The sequence below is a fragment of the Vombatus ursinus genome, unplaced genomic scaffold, assembly GCF_900497805.2.
Source record: "Vombatus ursinus unplaced genomic scaffold, bare-nosed wombat genome assembly UNPS02014448.1, whole genome shotgun sequence".
Taxonomy (NCBI): domain Eukaryota; kingdom Metazoa; phylum Chordata; class Mammalia; order Diprotodontia; family Vombatidae; genus Vombatus; species Vombatus ursinus.
This window is the reverse complement of record NW_020954226.1, coordinates 289,456-299,307: the sequence shown is the minus strand read 5'-3', so window position 1 is coordinate 299,307 and position 9,852 is coordinate 289,456. Positions and strand designations below refer to the sequence as shown.

The 9,852-nt window shown below is 39.5% G+C and overlaps 1 protein-coding gene across 1 annotated transcript; it reads left to right on the top strand.

Moving 5' to 3' along the window:
* The first annotated feature begins 741 nt into the window (after positions 1 to 741).
* LOC114042411 (late lactation protein-like) lies at positions 742 to 6,068 on the top strand. The gene is made up of 5 exons (XM_027861099.1): positions 742 to 831; positions 1,552 to 1,679; positions 2,385 to 2,455; positions 4,843 to 4,956; positions 5,953 to 6,068. Exons 1-5 carry the CDS (start codon positions 742 to 744, stop codon positions 6,066 to 6,068), a joined length of 519 nt encoding a protein of 172 aa, XP_027716900.1.
* Positions 6,069 to 9,852: the final 3,784 nt, after the last annotated feature.

Below are 9,852 nucleotides of genomic sequence, written 5' to 3'. Positions count from 1 at the left end.
CCACTGTGTGCCTCCATTTCTTTTCTGGCAAATGAAGATAATTTTATAAGACTTGTTGACATCACAAGGTTGTTATGAGAGAGTAGGTAGGACAATGATTGGAAAAGTTAAAAGCCTTATACAAATGAATGATGAAAGGCCTTTTCCAACTTTGAGTGAATAATAGAAGTGGGACTCAAATTCAGATTCTTTGAATTCTTCCTTGTCCAGGGTTCTTGTTACTATATGCATACAAAACTACAGGGATGTTTCCAATGCACCTGAAAAGCCCTGCAAAATGTGCCAGAAAATATGAGTAGGTGGAGCTGGGGAGGCTGTGGGGTTGGACTGAAGCTGTTGATTTTTCCATATTACTCAAAATAAAGAAGTTTTGAAAGCTTGCTACTCTGATTACAATCTCCTTTCCAGCAATAAACATATCAATTATTAGAATCCGTGGAGGATATAGACATTAAAATAGTTCTTATTCTTAGATGACTTTTTTCTGTATTGTTATTCAAAATTCAGAAAGATGCAGTGCTTCCAAAAATAATAATACATTATTTCCCCCTTCTCTTTCCCCCCAATGCCCTATCATCATATGACAGCCTGATCATTACTCTTAAGGCTGATCAGTCTTCAGTGTTACAATGAGCCCAGGAAATATAAAGAGGCAGTTGGTGGGAGAGGGGCCCAGACATTCTAACCAGCTTCATTGGGTGAGTGACTGAGGAGAAGAAGCTCCTGTAAACGTTTGTCAAGATGAAGGTCCTGTTTCTCACTGTTGCACTAAGCCTGTTCTCCATCCTCCATGCTGATGACTTTACATTTTCTGAATTTAGACCATTGGAGGTAAGACTGCTTTGGGAAATGCTGTAGAATTGGAGTGGAGGGGTGGGGGAGAGAAGATATGTGCTAGCAAGAGGATATCATTTAAAGCCCAGATTCTCCTGGGGTCATTTCAGCCATGTCTGGAACCTGCAACTTTCTCATTCTACAAGGGACAGTAGACTCAACCAGAAAACTTTGGGTTTAATCTAGTGGTGGTGATAGGGATGGTAGTTGAAAAGGTAGAAACCAGGTCAAAGATTTCACTCTTCTCTTGCTTTTACTTTTATTTATTCTGCCCAGAGTTAGCTAGACATAGGGGCTATCATCCAGCTAATGTTATCTCTGCCAATGGCCATTTCAAACAAATTATACTCCCAAGTGGAATTGAGCCTCTAATGATTCAGAGCCACTCCTTGTGAGGAGTAATTTGTAAGATCAGTGCCAAATCTTTGCTCTATTTTGGACCATGAAGTATTTGCTGCAACTTCATAGGTTTGGGTTCTTAAGGTTCGTTTACCTGAACCTACTAGTTGCTTCCAAATTTTTTTCAGTCTGAATGTGCTGCCACAGGTCCATGATAGTCCCTGGGGTAACTGACTCATGGATGAATTTTGCATTAGAACTGAGGTTAGTTCAGAGAAGATCCAGAGGATTAAGAGGAGATATCTGTGGAGCAGAGGGATCTGTTACTCCCTTATTTGTCCCTCCTCAATACCTGGCTAATACCACAATTCTCTTTAGGGCACGTACTACGTGAAGGTCATTTCAGTAGACAAGGAATTTCCTGAGGGGGAGATGCCTAGGGACATATCACCTTTGATCATCACCTACCTTGATGATGCCAGAATGGAGGCCAAATTTACCATGAAGTAAGTGGCCTGCCCAGAATTATCCTGTTTGCCTGCTTCATCTTTTACCTCCCCTGTTCTAGGACCACACCTAGAACTTATTGCTATTCAGCCTCTGAATATCACTCTATAGCCTGTGCTCTTTGAATGTAAGCACATGCAGTAGTTGGAAGTTTTCATATATGAGTAAGAAGTTTCTGTCTATTTTAGCATCAATGGCTGAATTGTTTCCTTCTCATCTATTGACTGATTTCCTGAGTCATTATCCAACTTTTAGTCCCCATATGGGTTCAGGACTCTTCTAACTTTCCCAATTCCCTTATGGATGCCTCTGTCCTATATAGTTCACAACACAAGTCATCATAGGTTATGCATCACAGCCTATTCATACCATATACCTTTCCCCATTTCCTTTGGATCCACTTGTGCTTTTGATTCCTTAGAGAATATGGTATTCTATGACCTCCAGTTCTATAGATTTGCCCAGAAAATGTTTGATATTGAAAAATGAATAGGAACACATGCAAACTTTTTTAATGAATAGGACTACTAAGGGCACAAACTGTGATACTGATCTGCTCTCAGGTATTCTCTTATGGTTGGCCAATTTGAGATTTGATTCAGGAATCTGGAAATCAAATAACTTTTTGTGATTTTGTTGACATGTGCATTTCTAACAGTCTTCTTGTCTTTGGGGAAATTATTCATGTGCATTCTGCTTTCCAGGAAGGATGACAACTGTGAAGAGATTAATATGATGTTGAAAACAACAGATGAACTCAGTAGAATTACCATGAGTAAGTCACTCCAACATATCACATTAAGAGGACCCCCAAGGACAAAGAATCCCAGTCTGAGGCCTAGTCTCCATAGAAGTAACTTGTCAAGTTCAAGGAAAGGCTGGGATCTGGGACTTCTCTGGGGTTCTGGAGTCCAAAGGCTGGGTTTTCTTGACATTGTAGGGAGAGTTTGGCAGGCTTTTCTATGACATAGACTGAACTGATAGTAGGTTTGCCCTCCTCCAGACATAATTGACCAAATCACTGAGATCAAGGGGATGGGGGTGGCAAAGGTAAATTAGGTAGTTATTCCCATGATATACTTTGGAAAAACACAAGAACACTTTCTTAACCTCTTTATCCCTGTTCAATCCCAGGATCTGAAACTCTCACCTTTGGATATTTCCTTGGGCAAAGGTACTATCTCATGAAGGTTATTTTAAGGAGTTACATGTGTAATTCAGGAAATAAGAGAGACAAAAAGATGCTTTAATACATTGATACCAAAAAATGCATTAGGGTTGGGGTTAGTTCAGAGAAGATCCAGAGGTTTAGGACAGAACAAAAAACATATCTGTGGAGCATTTTAGGGAGATGTGCAAATGTAGGGTACCACAACACAGGTGTATGCCTGGGACTTTGAAACTGGAGGCACATGGAGGTGGGAGAGATTCTCAAAAGAACTTAAATTGCCTCATAATTCTGTTGAGGGTGGATTTCTTATTGAAGGAGAGACAAATTTCAAATGAATGAATGAATAAAAAAAGATTTTATTAAGAGCTCATTTAGTGTAAAGCACTGTGCTAAACTCTGGGCAGGCAAATAGAAAAATAAGACAGTCCCTGCCCTCAAAGAGCTCATAGTCTTCTCTCAACACATATTGATAAGACATGATCCCCACTTAGGGCACAAATGCCCAGATATGTAATGGTTCTTACTAATTTTGTGACTTTGGGCAGAACCTATGATTTCATTGGTATCCGGAACTCTCAGTAAGTATAATCCTACCAATGTAGATAACCACCAGCTTGCAAGAAGACACTGAGAAGTTAAATGACTTGTCAGAGGTGAGACTCAAATCAAGGTCTTCCTTTTATTATGGTCAAAATAAGGTAAATTGAGACACAACATTCTGAGTACAATCAATTTATTAGTAAGGTATGAATTTACCAATAAATAGGATCTCAGTTTCCTCAGCAAAGCTAATACCTTGAATGAGGACGACAACTCTCTTTTGTAGTTTTAAGGAGCACAGAACAAAGAACAGGACTTCATAGGCAGGGAACAAGTGGATAGAGTGCCAGGCCTGGAGTCAAGCAGACTCATCTTCTTGAGTTCAAATCTGGCCTCAGACATTTACCAGTTGTGTGACTCTAGGCAAGTCACTTAACCCATTTGCCTCAGTTTCCTCATCTGTAAAATGAGCTGAAGAAGGAAATGGTAAAGCACTCCAGTATCTTTACCAAGAAAACCCCAAATGGGGTCAGGAAGAGTCAGACAGAACTGAAAAATTATTGAACAAAACCAGCAACAAAAGAGCTCAACATGAACATGGCAAAATCAATATGATTGGTTACAGAGATTAGGCATGGGGGTCAATGTAATTGGCTGGAAGTTGGGAATGAGGGGCTAGCAACAACCCCCTCTTTCATTGTTTGTGTCCACCTGCATGGTCAGAGATAGTGGACCAGACTTCTTTGGATAACAAACCAGACATACTTGAAGAATAGCTTGGTGGTGTATTAATACTAGATCAGATTCCCTGGTGTCCAACTGTATCTCTCAAGGATAAAAGATTTCCTAGAGGCAAGAATAGAACAGTGATTAGGAGAACTGGATTTCTAAACTTAACTCATTACAGGACAGCTGTATTTCTGAACTAAGCTCAGAGACAAAGAACCATGACTTAGGCAAATTACAGAACAAAATCAATCAATGGTAAATAGGATCAATTAAAAGATGACAGAATCAATTTGATTATTTCACTGACTCAAGACTGGATTTCTACACACTATAGTATGCCATCTTTTTTACCTTAGTCAAATTAATTAAATTCTTTGGACCTCCGTTTTTTCATCTGTAAAATGAGAGATTAGATTAGATTTTCTTAAGCTCCCTCCAAATCCAAATCACTGGATCCTGAGTTCCTATAATACACAATTGTCCATGATAATTCCACAAGAGAAGTACAAAATGATGTGCTGCATGAAGTCTAAGGGGAAAGTCATTTTGCTTTGGAGTCATGTAACTATCCTTGGTGATTCTTGGATTATGGTTGCTTTCTGGCCACAGTGCACCTCTAACCAGAAGTGGGGTTCTCAAGTATGCCTCAGTCTCTTCTATACAGATATTTCCTAAAAGGATTTAGGATGCTAAGGAGGTATCTTCTCACTGTTCCTTTATAGACAGATGCCCACACTACACCTGTGCCACAGTGAAAACATCTGAGGAGAAATATATGATTCTATATTGTCAAAGAGGATTTCAAGGCAAGCAGATCAGAATGGCCCAACTTGTGGGTAAGTGACGTGTAATATTGTGAATCAAGAGAACAGTCTCAATATGTGAGGAAGTTGCTAGAATCTGTCCACACAGATTGTCTTTTACATGCTCAAATATGAAATCCTTGAAAGTAGCAGGAGCAGCTTGGTTTTGCATTTGATACTCATCAAAGCCTAGGGAAGTGGACAGTGGATTGTACAAGTCACCTCAGATTTCCTTAGCTAGGGACTTGATAGTAACACTGCTAAGCCATCACATTCTCAGACTGCAGGCACTGATACAGCTTTTTCTTAGTGAGTCAGCAAGGGGCAAAGACAGCTAGGTGGTGCAGTGGACAGAGCACTGGACTTGAAATCAGAAAGACTCATCTTCCTGAGTTCAAATCTAGCCTCAAACATTTAATAGCTTTGTGACCCTGGGAAAGTCACTCAATCCCATTTGCCTCAATTACTCATCTGTAAGATGAGCTGGAGAAGGAAATGGCAAAGCACTCCAGTGTCTTTGACAAGGAAAACCCCAAGCGGGGTCACAAAGAGTCGGACCCAACTGAAATGATTGAACACACACACACACGCGCGCGTGTGCACACACATACACACACACAGACACAGACACACACACACACACACACACACACAGAGGGCAGATCCTGATTTGAACAAAGCAAGAGATAGAGGGAGAAGGTAAACATGCACATGTTTCTTTCTCTGCACTTTTGGAGATTTGGGGGCATTGTTTTAGTTCATGTTTGGTAGATTTAGATTTTTTTTCTATACAGATGAAGGTTTGGGATGAATCTGAGATGGGAGGGCAAGGGGACTTGTTGGCAGGGTACAAGTGCTGACCTGTTCAACCACTACTGAGTTCTCCTCTGATTTCCTTTCATGCTAACAATTAAATTTACTAAGCAGCAAGAATGAGAGACTCATTATAGGAAGTGTCTATTATAAAGGTAAGGATTAGAGAACTAATGTGTCAGATCTCACAATTATTCATCCTGATTCTCTCTACAGGTCCAAATACAGATGAGAACCCAAAAGCCCTACAGGAATTTTACAGGTTTATCTACAGAGAAAGATTTGATGAAAGAAGAATCATCACTCCCAGACAAATTGGTAATAAAGAATGAAGTTTTAGCTTTTTCCTGCCCTGTCTGTCTACTTCCTGTGCTCCAATCTCTTTTCTTCTATTCCCTTTTCATTTTTTAAAAGCTGTTTTATACTAACCTCTTAGCAGATCACATCTAACTGCATGAACTATTGTTCAGTTAGTGAGCTCTGTGGTAGAAAATGCTTTTGGCAAATGCATTCACATGTGTCTTTATTTTTGCAGAGGCCTGCACTCCAGAAAATGCTTAAGGTAGGTGTACTTTAAAGACTTCTAGAGCATCTTCCAGAAAAATCTAGAAGCCTTCAACTTGGCTGGGACTTAAAATGCCACTTAGTTCAGTTTAACTATAGGAAGATGAACTAAGCCTTTCCAGAGTTCTGATCTTGCTTTCAATATCTTGAATAGGTCATGAACTCCTTAGAATTTCTGTCCTAGTCTTTAGTACCCCTGTATCTTAATAAATGCTTTTGGACATTTCACTTCATTCTCAGATATTAGAGATTAAGGCCATTGCCCCTTGGTGGGTTCTTTGTGAAAGCAAAGAAAAACTGGCCAGACTCCATCCCCTTAGGAGGGTAAGTGTGATGTTGTGGAAAGAGTGCTGAATTTGGAGCCAGAGGACCTAGTTTCAAGTTCTGACTTCAAATACCTGTGTGATCTTGAGAAAGTTATTTCAACTTTCTGGATCTTAGTTTTCTATTCATAGCATGAATGCGGGGAGGACTAGATGATCTGAAGGTCTCTTCCAGCTCTAAGCCTAGAATGTTACAAGCCCAATTATCCATTGTTGTAATTGAAGACAATGATGAAATTTCTGAACTTTTGGTATCCTGGGCCTAAGTCTTGCTAGCTCATGTGGAGCTTCTGCTCCCTTCTGCAACTCTAAGAATTCATTAGTGAATTTCCCTTTGATGTTTTCTAGGAGAAGATGATTCCTTTCAATATGAGAATCAACACTATCCAGGAAATTTGAGCCATCACTTCAGATGACAAGCAGTTCCCTGTGTCTGGGTCCAGCATAATTTCCTCTCTCATTACCCCAACACCATCCTCTAATTTCTAACATTTTCTATGCTACATAAGTGCTACATAAATGTATGAAGCAATCATACTTGGCTCAGTCTCTTTTTTAGGTTTTCTTGAGGTAGTGAATAAGAAATAGGTTATAACTAAATCAGTTACACATCACGGGGAATCCTAAGGTCTTGGACTTCCAAAGATTCAGAAGAAACTTATGGCTTCTATAGGGTGTGGTCAAAGGTTGCATATATAAGATATTCAGAAAGCTGTCTTTGGTCGGTTTCATGCTAGCACTTAAAGTAAGATCCAAAAAATTTGGAGAGATAAATCAATGATGAAAACAAATCAGTTGTGGGAAGATGGCAGCATGCTAGGAGGAGCCTGGATCCTTCACAAATGCTTCAGAAAAAATGAACTCAAAACTTTAATTTAGAGTCAGATAGAAAATCCTCTACCTAGTCCAGAGTTGCGTAAAAAAAGCTATGGAAATCTGGAATGTATGAAGCTTAGGGTAGGTAGGAAGACCAGTGCAAAGCAGTCCCATGGCAGTGAGAAAGGGGGCTATTAGCAGGGACCAACAAGAGTGTATCCTTGGATCCCTAAGGCAGTAGCAGAAAAAAACCTGGGCAGAACTCAGCAGGGAGATAGCCTCAGACCACTACAATAAGAAAAAGTGTTAAAAAAGGCCCCAGGCTCAGCCCAGGGTAGAGGGTGGCTCCTCAGCCAGAGAAATGCCTTAGGCAGACTGTCAAGAAAAAAGGAAAGAAAGGCCATAGGAAGATCCTAGTGTGGGATGGCTTTTAAGGTCTATGGGAACTGGAGATAATAATAATTTCAGTAGCAAGGTAGCCCCAGAGCTTTGGCCACAAGAAAAAAAAAGATCATAAGCATCATCCAGGCAATTTTCTCCTAACCTTGCATCCAGCTATATTGGGCCTGAGTTATGGTTCAGGTAATAAGCTCAAATAATTCTTGAAGAAGGTAGAGCCTAGGCTTACATAGTCCACAGGATAAAGTAAAGTCTGACCATACAATCAAGTGACATAGAAGTAGAGATTAACCAAGCACAAACCTTGGACTCAGACAGGTGATATGAGCAAACTAAACAATAAATTTTATGGAGAAATATTTTGGATTGAGAGAGACCCAATGAACAAACCCTGAAGAGGTCACTAATCCCACAAGTCCAAGAAGAACCTCAGGAAAAAAAAATGTGCTGGGATATATACACAAAAAATATGTAAGAAGATCATAAGAGTATCTGGAAAAAATGAAACAAGAGATCCAAAATGTAATAGCTAAGAAGAAAAGAATGGCAAGGAGAATTGAGACTTTTTTTATTAACAAATTTATTTATTTTTAGTTTTCAGCATTTACTTCCACAAGATTTTGAGTTCCAAATTTTCACCCCATCTTGCCCCTCCCCCCACCCCAAGATGGCATGCATTCTGAATACCCCTTCCCCTAGTCTGCTTTCCCTGCTATCTCTCTCCCCCTTCTCTTATCCCCTTCCCCTTCTATTTTCCTGTAGGACAGGATAGATTTCTGTACCCCATTTCCTGTATTTCTTATTTCCCAGTTGCATGTGAAAACATTTTTTTTAAATATGTGTTTTTAAAACTTTGGGTTCCAAATTTTCTCACTTCCTCCCTCCCCACCCACCCTCATTGAAAAGGCAAACAACTCAATGTAGGTTATACATGTGCAGTTATGCAAAACACTTCCATAGTAGACATGCTGTGAAAAACTAACTGTATTTCCCCTAATCCTATCCCGCCTCCCCATTTATTCTATTCTTTCTTTTGACTCTGTCCCTCCTAAGAAGTATTTGCTTCTGATTACCCCCTTTCCCAATCTACCCTCCTCTCTATCATTCCCCTACTCACTTATCCCCTTCCCCTCCTATTTTCCTGTAGGGTAAGACAGATTTCCATACCCAATTGAGTGTGTATGTTATTCCCTCCTTAAGTCAAATCCTATGAGAATAAGATTCATTCATTCCTTCTCACCTTCCCCCATTTCCCTTCCACTATAAGAGCCTTTTCTTTTCTGTTTTTTTTTGTGAGATAATTTACCCTGTTCTACCTTTCCCTTTCTCCTTCTCCTAGTATAATCCTCTCTCACCCCTTAATTTTATTCTCCAGATATGACCCCTTCATCTTCAACTAACCCTGTGTCCTCTATCTATCTATCTATCTATCTATCTATCTATCTATCTATCTATCTATCTATCTATCTATCTATCTACATCTATATATCTATATCTATATACCTACATATAATTTTTCCCCTCCACTTACCCTAATACTGACAAAGGTCTCATGAGTTACAAATATCATTTTTCCATGCAGGAATGTAAGCAGTTCAACCTTAATAAGTCTCTTATGATTTCTTTTTTCCTGTTTACCTCTTCATGTTCCACTTGAGTCTTGTATTTGAAAGTCAAATTTTCTTTTCAGCTCTGGTCTTTTCATCAAGAATGCTTGAAAGTCCTCTGTTTCACTGAATGACCATTTACTCCCTTGAAGGATTATACTCAGTTTTGTTGGGTAGGTAATTCTTGGTTGTAATCCTATCTCCTTTGCTCTCCAGAATATTATATTCCATGCCCTGTGGTCCTTTAATGTAGAAGCTGCTAAATCTTGTATTATCCTGATTATGTTTCCACAATACTTGAATTGTTTCTTTCTGGCTGCTTATAATATTTTTTCCTTGACCTGGGAACTCTGGAATTTGACTATAATATTCCTAGGAGTTTTCCTTTGGGGATCTCTTTCAGGAGG